We start from the raw sequence: 16,178 nt of genomic DNA on the forward strand, positions 1-16,178 counted from the left end.
CTCCAGGCTGAACAGCCCCAACTCTCTCAGCCTGTCCCCACAGGGGAGACAGTCCAGCCCTCCGATCATCTTCCTGGCCCTCCTCTGGACCTGCTCCAGCAGTTCAGTGTCCCTGTTGTGCTGGGAGCACCAGAACTGGACGCAGTACTCCAGTTGAGGTCTTATGAAAGCAGAGTAAAGTGGCAGAATGACTTCACTCATCCTCCTGGCTTCACTGGTTTTGATGCAGCCTAGGACATGGTTGGCTTTCTGGGCTGCAAAAGCATAGTGCAGGCTTGTGCTGAGTATTTCATCAACTGCCACCCGCAAGTTTTTCTCCTCAAGATTGCTCATGGCTCCTTTAGGTCCCCTAAATATACCCTCTTTCTTACTTTTGACTTGCTAGGTATTTTTTTGTACCAATGGGAAAAAAAAATCTCATCAGCAAATGTGGAAGTAAAACAGTTTATGCAAATAAAGTACTGAAGATCCAGTTATACCATTGTGCAATATACTAGAAATGAAAGTAAAATTAGTGTGAATGTGGGAAAAAGAGTTACATAACTCCACCACAGTTTTACAACATGATAATGTGTGCTCAAATTAGAAAAAGCAACTGAAGAAGTTTGAATATGCATCTGTAATACTGAAAGGCTGTTATGCTCTTTGCAGAACTGAATTGTGAGGTATAAAAAAGAAACAGTCAGTTACACGTGCATTGAAATATTTTCTGGGTTAAAACATCCTTCTCAAAGTGTTCATTTCTACTAAAACTTTTTTTTCCTGGTAGAATAAATTTTTGAGTTTGGGCTGGATACTCTTGGCTTCCTGCATGCTTGATGTTTCTGGTTCTGAACTGGCTTTAATTTCATCATGATTATGAAAGTCAGATAATAGACAATAGCAGCCGGTAGGTGGAAGTGGATAATCTATTTTCTGTTGAACTTTATGCTGTGCTTCACTCCTCAAATTATCTGAAATATTTAGTACTAAAGTACATGGCCACAGCCACTGCAGGAGAATGCCTGGGAAGGGGGCCAGCACTTGATCTGACAAATCTGTCACCTTGTTACACCCTGCACACATGACAGTCAAAAGCCTATATAACTTCAGGAACACTTTGCAGAGAGGGTCAGGTTACTGACTATACTGAGAATTTGAGCAGATGTGCCAATAGGACAACGCTAACTTGTGGGCTGTGTCCAAGTCTTCTCTGAGTCAGGATCTTGATTGTGAGGTGGTCTCTGGGTCCCTGTTTCTTCTGGAGATTCCCAGAAATCAGGCATGTCAACAAACAAGGTCATCCATTTCACAAAAATTAAAGGGAAGACAGAGAGGCATTTAATAGAATTCAGTCTGCTGAGAGCTAGAAGCTTTATCAAATTGCCACCACTTAATTTGTCAGAGACAAGAATCTAGGTTCCAACGACCCACAAGCTTCTTGGGTGTTCTACTCTGAAAATTATTTCAGGGTCTTCTTTTAAAGCTGTCCTGTTTTAAACAAATGATTAAATATTCTTTGACCCCAAAAGAAGGTATCCTTATATTCAGACTGTTGTGGCAGTAAAGGGTGTATCAGCATCAGCATTGTAGGGTCCCTGGTCCAAAGAGGCCTTAGTAATTTTATATATAGAAGGATTTCCAGACTGGTGAGATTAAGAGACCCTTACCTTAAAATTTCATATAGACTCTCACAAAATTTTATCACAGGGTATAGGAACTCCTCAGAAGTTGAGAAATCAGAAAATTTGTCTCCCAGCACTGTTGGAGAATTCTATTCTAGGATAATATAGCAAAGTAAGAATGGTTCTACTCTGATTTTTGTGTGTGTGTACCAGAACCTAAACTGAAACTGAGGTTAATGACACTGATGTCATAGAAGTGATCCAGAATCCCAGTGACAAATAAAGCTGTCATGCTCATGACACTGAACTATCTGGTTTTACAAAATTACTCAGTTTTGAGTTTCTGCTCCTATTGCACATATGTTGAATGGGCAGATGTAATAGCCATTTCCACTTTCTGAGAGCTTGACTCTAAAAGAATTGTAGCAGTCTTTTAACACAACATGGCTATTTCCCCATAGCAGTGTGATTATAAAAATAGGATTCCAAATCTGCTTTGTCTTTATATAGTGGTTTGACTTTCAAAAGTGCGTTACTTCTTATTATTAACATTGACTATTAGGACTTGTTTAGATATATAGAGATGATCAGGGATTGCAAATTTAGATACTTTTTGAAAAACAGGGTATAAATCTGTTTTTAACCTCAGTGGCTGTCTTGTGTAATGACTGCAATGCACAGTAAAGCGGATGGAGAGGTTTGCAAAACCATAGCAACAGATCCCATCAGTAAAGGTTTCCTGTTTGCTTAGAATAGTCCTGACAGGATATGAGCACTGAAAGAATATCATGAAAAATAAGTGCTTCTGATAAACTTGATTTTTTACTTAGTCAGCAGTTAGCTGATTGTCTTTCACAGATCTTCCCCTTGCCTGGTGGGGTTGACCTGTGGTGGTTTCACAAGGAAATTGGGCTGTATGGAGGTTTTGGTTTGCAAATAGCAATCTGAAGTCCAGAGAGAGAAAAAAAAAAAAAAGGCCATTGACTTTTCAGCTATCTCCTTGTGGCAGAAACCACTTCCTAATTAAAATTTCTTTGAAAATGAGGTAGAATAGACTTCAGGAACTGCAAATTTCTTCTGTTTCCTATTTAATTTGAACATGTGTGATATTCTGGATTTCATGCTTCCGGTAGACTGTAGAATTTCTAAGGCGACAATTCATTGCTCACTATGGAGTGATCATCAGCTTCATTTGAGAGAAAAAAAATAGCTGGAATGGAATACAGTAGAATGAGTTTGTAGCCTAGGTACTAATTCCACTCCCATTTATGCCATATGAAGAAGTTGTGCTTTCAAAGCTGTTGATTGCAGCGCTCTGCACTGCTGGAGACATTAATCAGTGTAGGCAGTGCAAGGGTCTGGGTAGTGACCACTTTGTTTGGATTCATTCAGTGACCCTGGAGTCCAGCACAAACACAAAGTGCTTCTGAAACAGCGGCAGGAAACAAGGGTGCCCAGGAAACATCTGCTTCAGCCAGGATATATTTTCTGTCACCACACTGCATTTCACTTAAGATCAATATTGTGGTTAAACTGGCATGAAGTAGATTTCATGTTTGCACTCTAATAGAAGTTGCTCCAGTGTCCAACTTTCAATACAAGTTGAAACTGAAGGAGTAAATTAGATGTATAAGCGTCTGAATGATTTGGGATAGTTTTACATGTACCCTTAGATGAGATAAATCAGAGCTTAAAGGAATAGTACATTATACACTTTGTAAAACAAAAGATCTCAGTTAAGACAAGTAATATTATGATTTAAGTAAATCCCAAATACATATGTAGTTTTTAAAACCTTGCATGGGATACATATCTTCCTAACATAAACCAGCACAAAATGTAAACAGTTTATTTAAGATTTTAATCAAATAATATTTTAATGGAATATTATTTAATAACTTTAAGGCTTATATCAAGATAATTAATATTATATTCATTACTGCATGGCTTAATCTTTTTTTATATGCCTAGAAAATTAGATTAAAGAAACATAATTAAAATAATTCTAGACATGCTACCATAACACGATTAAAAATAAAGTAGGCACTGCAATATTGTACAAAACCACAGTTAATTTAAATGCAAACTCCTTTTATGGGCTATTTATCTCTGCTTATGTAAGTTAAGGGAATTAAAAAGAAGTTTGTTTAAATGACTGATTTTTTTTTTCCTTTGGAGAAAAAAGGACTGCAAAGCAAGTCTTGCTATTATTTAACAGATGATTAATCATGTTTACACAGAGGCCACTTGATAAAAATTTATTACAAGAAATTTGTGACCAGTCATGCCATAGGAAGGGGAGAAAGCCACAGGGCTGAAATGACAGTAAGGTTTGTGTATGCATTTGTCCTCTGGTAGTTAAATTGCAGGAATGTGACATTGATCTGAAATGAGAGCTGTTTGAAGTAGAAACTGTCAATCTCTGTAATCAAAGGATGGCCCAAAGTCTTACCCAATTAGTCCTTTTGGCATGACCACTGAGTTTATAAAGTCCTACCAACTCAAAAAGTGATCTCTCCTCAAGAAGACTGTGCAGTTTGAGAGTAGTGAACAGTTATCCAGGACTATAGCTTGGGTTTTCTTTTGTTGTTTGGGGGTTTTGTGGTTTGGTTGGTTGGTTTGTGTTTATTTGTTTTGTTTGTTTGTTTGTTTTCATATTTTTTTTTTCAAAAGTACAGCAATGCTTCATTTAACTGACTCTACTTATTGCAAGGTGAGCCTAATGTGTATTTAGGTATGAGTGAATGTCTGATGCTGTTGATAATAATTGAAGTTGATTTGATTATGTTTTTCTTTATACATTTATTTACTCTTTCAAGTAAAAAAGAGAAAATACTGTGATATTCATATTAGAGTACGTACATGTTTGTAGATTAGGTTGTAATGATTGGTGATTTCGAAAGAGATCACTCTTAAATGAGAAGAGAAACAAGTAGCATAATTCTGGGTTTTCTGAGGATCATGTTTGTCTCTTCTAATTTTATTTTTCTTTCATAATTATTCAGGTTGATTCAGCTGGGGGCAATAGTGCACATATAGGAAATGTGTAAGGGTGCAAAACTAAAGAAAATAATAATTAGATTTAAGGTTAATGATAATTCTATCTACGTATTATTAAAGCTGAATATTTTGAAGTTTTTAAGTGAACATCTGGGCAAATACTGGTAGCAGTAACTTAAAATGTTAGCAATTATTTCCATTCCCTTTCAGGTACAAACACACTTGGAAAATCAGTCTAGATACCACATACAACAAAGCCAGAGGCACCAGGTGAAGCAGTACCTGACCCTTGACACCAAGCTGTCCAGCCAGACGCTCTCCCTGTCTCACTCTCACACAATCCAGCCTGTGGGAGTGACCTCCATTTTAAGGAACGGACACATGCCTCCCGTCACTGATATTGGCACACCAGAAAGCCCTGTGACAAAGCTGCTGGCCCTTGGAGGCGAACATGAAAATGCGGTAGGGCAGGCCTGGTGAAAGGAATGGGGTAGTTCTACAAAAAGATTGCATGACCCACCTTGTATTGGTAGTGAGCAAGAGATGACTTTCTTTACTTTCACGAGGCCTTTGGTTGCAGCAATTGCTCCCTGAATCCTATTGGGTTATGTGGGTGATTGCTTTGAATGCCTGTGAATCGCTTATTGGATGATGAGGCTTCTAAATTACTGCCAGTTAAAATGTGCTGTTGCATCTTGTTATCAATGTGTCCTATATTGCTGTGCATTTTTTGGAATATGTGTTTTACAATGAAAAACTTTTTTTTTTTTTTTTCCCCAGAGGAAAGTTATTTCTGTCTAAAAGTGTTATCTTGGCTGCAGAACAAAGTTACATACTGATTGTCTTAAAGACGTAACTGAATCACTCATTCATTTTTCAGTTAGCTGATATATTTATATATGGGTTATCTTGGGTAAATTGGCATAGATATGCCAGCTTTAGTGCCACCATTGATTTTAATAGAGGTACAGCTATTATACAATGTCAGATTCTCAGGCAGTGTGAGCTGTAGATCATTATGGCCTTTAATACTTCAATGGATTTCAAAAGAGACTGCTTAATAGGTAAAAGGGGAATTCCTACAGAAATGAGAAATAGAGATGCTATATCCTATCTTGGGCTTTAGCAGAAGAGAAGAATCTTACAAATACACTATGACCCGTTTGAGCATTTGGATGTTATGCAGCTAAGCATGAAGAAACTGAAAAAAATAAACCTGACACTTTCTGGAGAGCCCATCTGGGGCCCCTCCATTTCTTCTGCATTGACAACTGACATTTTATTTCACATTTATGGAGTACTGGACCCACTAGTATGCAAAAATTATTTTATATAGCCTTTGTGGAGGCTCTGTGGTCATCTCTGTGTTGGCAAACACAGTGTGCTGGAACCATTCTCGGGTATTTAGGATATCTGACCATAAATAACCATTGCCTGTGTTTGCACCACTCTCTGTTCAAAGACACTGGAATAATCAGTTAGATATTGGAATAATCTGTAAAGAGAAGTAGTGGCTTCCTGTACATTGGACAGTTTTAAGACTCAGCTTGACAGGCTGCTGGGCCATTTCATTTAAACTACAGTTTCACCTAGAAAGGTTGGACCAGATGATCCTTGGGATCCCTGACAACCTGGCATTCTGTGATTCTGTGTGATTCTGTCCTGGAGAGGAAGATGGATGCTTGCAAACCACGCTTCTGAGCTATGCCTGGTGGTGACTGGGACTGTAATAGTTGGCACTGGCCAAAACCCTCACAAGCATCTCTCCAATTATTTGATTAACCTCATCCCAGAGTGTCAGGGATATGACTGTTGGAGTATAATTTCCTACTGCGGTTGTGCCCTGTGGTTCAGTGTAGGCTATATTTATAACAGTAAATAATATAGAGTGAACATATGGGTTGGCTCTGTGAACTGTAGTTGTTCATAGTGCCTAATTGGTGGCATTTCTTGGCATCCTTTTGGCCCTGACAGCACTTTCCTAGATAACTCTGGGCATGACTCTTGGGACAGCACATGTATGGAGTTTAGAGAAGGAGAGAAGTGCACACGTGCACTCCTCCTGGGCTGGGCTCTGTGGCTTGAAAGACTGCATTGAAAGGTCCCTGGCTTGTGTGGTTCTTTGCATAGGACCCTTTGCATTTCCTTCAGCTACAGTTCTCCAGGCAGCTCACAAGAGCCGCCTTAAAAGCCTCAGATGCATGAATCAATTTCTCCTGCAGACAGCAGATTTAACAAGACTGGCTCATCTAATGATCTTTCCCAAAGTTATTTTGTGAAAGAAATCAAACCAAAGTTATCATTCAAACCTCATGTCGTACCTTGCCCAAATCTATATGTCTATATGTCCACAGAGTATTCACTGTTTTATTCTAAGTAATTAATTAACAATCCCATCAGTTTCAGCAGTATTTGATTCAGATTAGAACAAAAGTGGGACCAGAAGTCTGTCTGGAAAAGTCCCCAGTGTACTGCCAAACACAACACAAACCCTTGCTGCTGTCTTGAGAGCAGCGTGCAACACCAAATCCTGAATGCCTCACAATCCTGCAGAACCACAGGTTCCTTTCAGCCTTCCTGCACCAATGCAACAATACACTGCAGGCACCAGGCGTTTGATGAAGGTGACAGATCACAGTTACAATTTAGCAAAGTAGTCCTGTCATCTGATTTTGGTGTTGCAATAAGGGGTTGAAAAAGGGGAATGGGCTGGTGTTTGAGAAGGAAGAAGCAACTTGCTAAACCACAAAAACTGTTTTCACAGGAAGTAAAATTGTGAATACTGTGTCAAAGTGATTGAATTATTTGAGCTTCAAGACATAATCTTCCAAAATACGTTTTTGTTGATGCAATAAATACTCAAGATGAATTCTTCTGTATATTAAGAATAACATTATTTCCATTATTGTTTGTAATGATAAGTCTTAAAATATTATTTTATCAGATGGAAGAGGTGATCGAAGACATAATCAACATGGAATCAAGTTTTAATGATGAAGGGATAGGGTGCTCTGAAATTCCACTACTAATGCAAAGGACTGTAAGTATCTTGTGGAATTTCATCTTATTGTTTATGATAGAAAATGTCATCAAGTGCTTCAAACACACGGTACACTTCAGAGGCTGAAGCAGTACTATCAGTGGACTGTTCTTTCTTTTCAGTTGCTTGTCTTTTTGTCAAGAAATATTACGGGAAGGGTTTCCATTGTGATGGGATACAGCTGTTTTAATATGGTCTGAATAGAATTTGGGGTGCATTTGTCTACTGCATAACACATTGGAGGTGCTAATTTCAATGCAGGACTATAGGTAAGAGGAGTTTCTAGACCCTAGAAGGCCTTTTAAATTCCTGCTTAATGATCCTTCCACTACACCTATAAAAGTCAAAACTTCTCTGTGTAGCAGTTTCTATAGTACTCTGGTTTCTACAGTGTCTTGTGCTAAAGCAAGGGTGGGCTCTATTTTCTTGACTTTCATAAAGCAAGTTACACTCAGATGAATAATTTCAAGGACAAATTTGAGAAATGTAACTTTTTAGACTAAATGCTTTATATGAATAAGTATAACAAACTTATAATTGTGTACTTTTGTAAAGAAATGACACAGGATTAACAAAGGTCACTTACATGTCATTTTATGTTACGCATTTGAAGTGGAAGGATGGAACTTTTCTGGACACAGCAACACATAGGCCATTATTATTTGTGAAAACAACATCTTTCAGTTACTGTAGTGCAACACACTTCACAGAAGACATGGGGTTTGCCTCTCAATACTAATGTATCTTGGGAAACATTTTCTGTAGATTTTGTCCTCAGGGCCTTAAAGTGAATACTGATAAAGAGAAACTTCACTCTGGTGAAGGCAGAAGAATTTTCCTAAGTTTTTGACAGCCTACAAAGTTCATTTCAGAATACAGAACTGGGTACTTGTTCTTAATCACTCACTGGAGGAACATCTTTTTCAGACTACAGAACATCATTGGCTAAAAAAATACCTTAGGAGACATGATCTCTACTCCTCTGTGTTGCCCACTAGACAGTTCAGTATTAATGGCAATTAATAGCTCCATGAATACCTGGCATTCGCATGCCAGCTACAGAACTAATCCAGCCAGACTGATTTATAAGTATCTCAGTACAGAACACAGCAAAGAAATGCTCCCTGGGGAGTGAATTAATATTTTGGTTCAAATTAACAAGAGGTAGGGGAGGATCCTTTCTGGTGTGGTACTGTGAGATGGTGATGAGAGGCATGAATTCTTGCTTTTGGATTGGACCCATACTCCCTCAACACCTTTTAAAATTGGATGGTGTTAATCTATGCTAATTCCAGCCTCATTAGCCTTTATTTTCAGCCATGAAGGACATATCTCTCTAAAATGTATTGAATACCCTACTCTTGACAAGTAAGGAAATATGCAACAGCTTTTAGGTCTAGCGAGAATCTTAACTTGCAAAGATTTGAGATCCTTGCAATGCCTGTGGGCCAGGAAAGTATATTTAGATTATTGTTTGTGTGGAGGGAATCACCAGGCTACTAGGTAAACCAGAAAATAGTGTGTGTTTCCAAATCTCTGTGCAGTAGTCTGGCAAAACAAAGCCTGCCTTCAAGAAGGCATGCAAACTGCCTTAAGTGTGGAAGCAATCAAGCAGTGTCTATGCCTCTTCTGTCTTCACTTTTGTCAATGTGTACTCCAAAAATGTATGAAAGGAACGGGCATATGGAGGTGATTTCAGGCATTTAGCTCACGATTCAAGGTTTTATGGCATTTTTCCAGCAACATCCTAAATCTGCCTGCAAAATTTTGGCCATAAGTTGTGCAATAGAGAACAACAAAGAGACGAGTAGAAAAAAAAAATGTTTAGAACCAGTTTTTCATTATCATATTAAACAGTGCTGTACTAGGAGACATGATCAGGGATGAGAGAACATCTAATTCCCCTGAGAAGAGGTATTTGATTTGTTCTGTACTTAAAGACACATTACCTTTTATGTATATCTGCACAAGGTGGCAGCCATCAACATAGCATAAGTGTGATCACAAGTGAGATTGAATTGCCTGTGTATCTGATTTGGTATGTACTTCCTCTTTATTATTTTCCAGTTTAATGCTTAAGCATTTATGCTTAAGTATTTTTAGAATTTCATCTTCAGTTTTTTTCTCTCTGTGGCATTGTCTCGAATTTGCCCAAGTTGTGCAGTGTAATCTCTCTAAGATACACAAACAGCCTTACTTTCTTGGGTTTCAAAGTGTGGTATAAGGTTTGGGTGTCTTTTCAGCAAAATCTTTTCTTGAAGAACACAAACTCATGAAGCCATTTTCTTTTCTTATTTTTCAAGTAGATGGCTGAGATTGGCAACTTTGCAGTGCTACTTGTTGCATGTTGCAGTGAATTAGTGTTTGCTTTAGTTAGATGCATCCATGTACCATTTTAATGACACATTAAACAAAGACATTGAATTCTGTGAGACCACTTGTGAGTAATTGCTCAGAGGCTCACTGTTTGACCCTGAATTAATGAATTACAGTCATATATTAGTAAAACCAAAGAAGTGAAAACAAGAACATTCCTTCATCTCTCATTAAAATAATTACAGCTTCTGAAGAGTGAATTGTCTGACTTTTATTGTGTTTGAACTCAAATTCATAATTTCATAAAACTGGTTTTGAATGGCAACTTTGAAGTTGCTCAAAGTAGGGAAGTCCACTTAAAATATAATGCTAGGTTCTCTCTATACGAAAAAAGTATTAATTTTTCTGAAAGTATTTGTGGTACAGTTATACCTTTGTCTAGAAAACATAGCTGAAACAAAACCATAACTATTCTTATAAACTCTCATTGGATGATGACTGTTCACCATGGAGAGAATAAGATTTACTTTAAAAACCCTTGAAGATGAAACCAATTTACATTCATTTTTCCTTGTCATAATAATTTAGTTTTATGAAACTGTTTACTAACAGACAGTAACATATTTATCTACACTGTAAGAAATGAATTTGTTCTCTAAGTATCATATGAAGAGCAACAGGTTTATTCCTGAGCTTAGAGGAATCATTTAAAAAATGGAAAAAGGAATAGATTAGTTTTAGAAGCAAACTAATGTTATGCATATCAGATATTGTGACAGATATCTGAAAACATTTTTCTTTTTTTCTGAGACATTCACTCTTATTCAAAATCCTCACAGCCTATTCAACATTGTTTAGTGAATTTCAAGTTTATTAATGTCCAAATGCTTAGAACATAGGGAATGTAGATGCAGAAGTTTGTAAATGTAAAGCATATACAACACCATCATTAAAAGTTTCTGACAAATTCTAAAAGCTTGTGGTCTATATTCCTTTTAATATATAAAAAAGGAAAGTTTAAGAAACATGACATATTAAGGCAGATAAGGAGAGCACTAGTCACAGAGAAGAGAACTAGAAAAGAACAAAGTTAAAAAATAGCATCTCTGTGCCTTTCAGAGTGTGATTTTACAGTATGTGACCTAGTGAACCTCTACTTGTTATTAAACATTGTTTTGTTTTGCTAATATATTTATACAGCCCTAGGACTCGCCAGGAAACCCAGTGATTTAGCAAGTACAGTGGTGATCTGTGTGAAAACATTTGGCATTTTACCAGTATTTTCATTTGGAAAGAACTGCTGTAGCCCAGATAATCACTGCGCAGCTACCGGGATAATGTCCTGCACTTGACATGCAGTCCACTAAAACTTACATCAAAAGCATGAGGAGATTGACTGGCTTGGAATGTGAATAAAATGAAAGGATATTAATGTTTTTCAAAAGCACAGGAGTCTCTTGAATAATACTAGGTGGGACCAGCAGGAGAGTAATTCCATTTTGTGAAGGTTTCCAGGGACTTTAGTTTGGTTTTTTGTTTGGGTGCACAAGAAAACATGAGCTTTCAGAAGTATTCTTAAAGAAGCCTGAGGACAGAGGCTCTGTATCAATTAGTTGGCTGGTGCTGAGAGCTAAGGAGTAGTGCAGAGTACTTGGGACAGAGCACTGGAATGAAAATGGACTTCAAAACTCACCAGCAGTGGCCCAATGGATGATAAGTTGAATCAGTCAGGCTCACTGTTGCTGGTGTAGCAGATAGAATCATAGAATCAATAAGGTTGAAAAAGACCTCAAAGATCAGCAAGTCCAACCTGTCACCCATGACTATTAAACCATGGCACCAAGTGCCATGTCCAACCCCCTCTTGAACACCTCCAGGGACAGTGACTCCACCACCTCCCTGGGCAGCTCATTCCAATGGCTAACAACTCTCTCAGTGAAGAACTTTCTCCGCACCTTGAGCCTAAACCTCCCCTGGCACAGCTTGAGACTGTGTCCTCTTGTTCTGCTGCTGGTTGACTGGGAGAAGAAACCAATCCCCTCCTTGCTATAACCTCCCTTCAGGTAGTTGTAGACAGCAAGAAGGTCTCCCCTGAGCCTCCTCTTCTCCAGGCTAAACAATCCCAGCTACCTCAGCTGCTCCTCATAGGGCTTGTGCTCGAGGCTTCTCACCAGCCTCATTGCCCTTCTCTGGACACGTTCAAGAGTCTCAACATCCTTCTTAAATTCAAGGGCCCAGAACTGGACACGGTACTCAAGTGCTGAGTACATTGGCACAATGTCTTCCCTGTTCCTGCTGGCCGCACTATTCCTGATACAGGCCAGATATTGAATGACTGAAGAAAACTGAGCATTTTTTTCAGATGCTTTGGAGAAAATAGAAAACTTCTCAATTAAAAATCTTTTCACTGAGTTGTTACTGTGTCCAGTAACAAATAGAAAGATAATGTTTCTATGTTGGTTTATTTGTAATATTTAAGAATTTTTTAATTTAATTATCCTCTTAAATAATCTTACCAGCAGGAATGTTTCCTGAAAGCAATGGCTTCTAACTGGCAGCAAATATAGATGTTGTTATTATACAGGGATAATGCATCATAAGTGTGATCTGAAGAATTATTCTCACTCAGGGAATAGAACAACCTTGGTAGTCCTAGATAAAGCTGGAGCTGTTAAATCAAGTGATTTAAAAAAGATTATCAAAATCTCCAAAACAGTTTCCAATATGGCTCTTTCCTTTAAAAGAAAGAAAATAGTTAAAGATTAATTCCTCTAGCAGCTCCAGCTCTAAGTGCATACTGAAATCATCATGGTGTCATTAGTGCTTTGAAGTTCACATCACCTCAGAGATTTAGAGCTGTTGCAAACAATGAATCTGTTGTTGGAAACTTTGTCTGTCTGTGAAGGTAACCAAAGTTCTTCACTCCTCCTCTGAATCTCACTTGATGTATGTGGTATTTATACGCTGGGAAAAAGAATTATTTCGCTCAGAGAGAGGGGAAGCAAAAGCAAATGGGCATGCTGAAAGGCAGGGGCTTTCCTCGCCGTTAGATGGCAGGGCTGAGCTGGGGGGTGGGGGGTGGGGGGTGGGGTTGTTGTGGGGTGTGGGAGGAGAGGAGGATCCAGCCGGGCGTGGGAAACGGTGGCAGAATGGAGAACACCGTGCTGTGAGAAGGAATTGTCTTGCAGTAGGTCACCTCTTGAGGGATTCTCCGAGGTTCAACTTGCATGACTTCATTTTATACATTTCGTACATTCATACAACTGCTTCCAGTTTGCTTCAAAGTCAAATCAGTTGGGATTGCTCTATTTCTGTCACTCTTGTAGGAAAACAGCTTACAGAGACAATCCTCAGTTGCGCTGTGGCTCATTGGTATTTGTTGAACTTCTCTGATATTTGAAAAAAGTTTGTGTTTTACAGGCATGGAGTAGAAGTTAGATCAGGAGAAGACAGGCTAGATGTTTTCTTTCTCTATTTTTTCTCTTTCTGTTAATTACAGCTAGTGTAAAGTTCTGAGTAAATCTGTTAAGTCTGCATTTGATTTTATAGAAACATTATTAATAAAGCACAATGCACTCTGCAAAATTTCTCTGCTATTACAAGGTCTCTGAGGTCAGAGTTTCTTATCATGGCATTAATAATTTGTCTTGTAATAGTTTATATTTGGATTAATTATTTGTCAAATAGTAATGGCTACTATTTGCATGCATTACAAAACCTGCTGTCTTTCCCATTACCAGAAATCATAACCCACACACACACACACACAAAAAGAAAAAACAAATCAAGAAAGCATCCTCTGAAGTAATTTATCCAATGATTGCTGTGATTATTCAATCATGAAGTAAAACTAGTTTTCCATTAGAGGTTCAAATAGTGCTGCTGATCTAGGCAGCCCCCTACTGTATGATCATGTCTGTTTTTTAATTTAGTGAATAGTGCTGTCATTTGGTGACTTTTATAAGTTTATAAAATCTGCTAAAATAATTTTAGAGAAAGGGCCAGAGTAAACATTAACACCATAATTTGCTTAGTTTGGGTAACTTGAAAAGGCTGCATAACATCAATGAAAATGCTTTGTCAATCACATTCTAGACTAAATTAGTCTTAAAGTCCAAGGAAGAATCAAAGTTCACCTAAGCACATAAACTTGTGTCTAGCAGTCCCTGGTATCGTTTCCAAGTTTAACGAAAAAGAAAAATGAAGGAGAAGGAACAGTCAGTAGCTATTGAGGAAATAATAGACTCCTCAAAAATAAAACTGGTGAGCAAATATTTTCTTTGTCTTTCTTCAACAGTATAAAGGTACTAGATAAGAAAACTATGTCTTTCAGTTGCAGAGAATTAACAATGAAATGCACAAACTGAGAGCTCCTTACTTTTTTTTCTGCAGCTCGAAGTGTCTTTTGCTATCACTGGTGCTGCTGTTTTGAATGTCACACAGATGGCAGATGGACGTTTGTTCTCAGTATCTCACACAAGATAGTAGTTTGAGGCTGAAATGGGTCTTTTGCCTGCTCTCAGTAATCCAAATAGATTGGATATGAGTGTTTGCAATTTACCTCATGCAGTAAAAAAGGTCTTCATAGCGTAGAGAATTCAGTCCTTTAGGTCAGGAAAAGAACTGTAGCTTACTTTTACACAGCTCCAGTATTCAAAAGATGTGCAAAATGCCTGAATAGCTCAGCTCTATCTTGCAATGCTCTAACAGTGCAATGTCTAATAACCATTCTCTATTTTGGGATAGACCTCTCTGGCTGAATGGAGCCAGAAGACTCAAACTAAATTGTTTCATAGCTATGAAATGAAGGAAAAGGTAATTTTTTTTCTTCTTTGAACAGCGGTAAGAGAAAAGGATAGATAAAACAAGTTTCTAATTCTCCTAATATCTACTCCTGTGCAGCAGGTCTGCAAGCAAATTCCTGCTGTTTGGAGCCACCAGGCAGAATCTGTCCTATCTGAAAGCACTGATGGACAGCCTCTGCTGCATATCTCATGTTGTCTGTATACAAGCAATGCAAGACCCAAAATTCTTAATAAATGACAGATAATAGAGTGAATAGCATTACCCCAACTGGAGCTAAACTTCACTAATTTCCACCGATAGTATTTACAGAGGTTGAAGAAAAATCTTGCGAGCTCAGAGACAAAAAAAACAAACCAAGCCAAAAAAACAAAAAGCTGATCTATTGAAAATACAGGGATGAGTTGCAAGGCTGTTTTGAGAAATAAACTGAAAGATAACGTTGCTTTTCTTAGTACCTCTTCTCCATCAGCCAAGACTTTCTACGACATTTGCAAATTGTGTACAATAGTTGATGAAGTAGTTAACTATGCATTTATATTTACACTAGAAATAAACACATGTGAATTTATCTGAAAGTAGCTGCTACAGAAAGGAATTCCGTGGAGAACAAAACCCTGCATGGTACATGTTAATCTATCTGAACACACTACATCACAGAAATATTGCTGTAATGTATTCAGATACTTAGGTGATATGTGAAAGTATAGGAGGACATAATGTAAAGCACATAATAAAAACAAAAAATGTATTACATAAATACAGGTAATAGAGATGCTAACATCTATATTAAGAGAAAATGTTCTATATTCTAATGCTGAAAAAAATAACTTTTTTTTCACTTGTTCAGCCTAGTGTTCAGCTGACATATTTTCATTGTTTTCAAGTTGCCTGATTTGGTATATGCATTTACATATAGTAGCCAGAGAAGCAGAAGAAGTTGGATAGAGCCAAGAATTAGAGCATTCTCTGGTTTTACTAGTGAATTGATCTTAGTAAAATATGTAACAGAACTGTCATTTAGTTTTCATCTTTGGATTTAAATACTTGGAGATTAATGGGGCAGGAGTACATTTGAGTTCCAGCTGAAGTTGGATGATGATGGTATCACAACATCACTTAACTTTTGTTGTGTGTCTATTATGTTTTGTAACCAGAAAAGCTGAGAATAGCTAAAAACATCTAATTAAGAGATGATAATTGAAAGAATACAACTGTCCTGTAAAAGGTTTATTCTCCAGAAAATTCCTTTGCTCGGTCATATTTGATCAGACATTTATCTAGACAATGGACTTCTATGTATATGATCAGGGCAGGAATGTACTGTAACAGGTACTATGAGCAGAGTTCATTTTTCTCTGATGAATAATGAACCAGCTTGATGATCATTATTTGAAGATAAAAAATGAACCAGT

At 37.7% G+C, this 16,178-nt stretch overlaps 1 protein-coding gene across 1 annotated transcript in view; it reads left to right on the forward strand.

The window, feature by feature from the left end:
• TFEC (transcription factor EC) overlaps window positions 1-16,178 on the forward strand; it is a 94,877-nt gene that overhangs the window by 53,557 nt on the left and 25,142 nt on the right. Inside the window, exons 2-3 of the mRNA XM_054178355.1 lie at window positions 4,815-5,066; window positions 7,549-7,644. Of these exons, the coding sequence (XP_054034330.1) occupies window positions 4,815-5,066; window positions 7,549-7,644 (348 nt within the window). The remainder of the gene's footprint in view (window positions 1-4,814; window positions 5,067-7,548; window positions 7,645-16,178) is intronic.

This window comes from Dryobates pubescens, chromosome Z (assembly GCF_014839835.1).
Source record: "Dryobates pubescens isolate bDryPub1 chromosome Z, bDryPub1.pri, whole genome shotgun sequence".
Taxonomy (NCBI): domain Eukaryota; kingdom Metazoa; phylum Chordata; class Aves; order Piciformes; family Picidae; genus Dryobates; species Dryobates pubescens.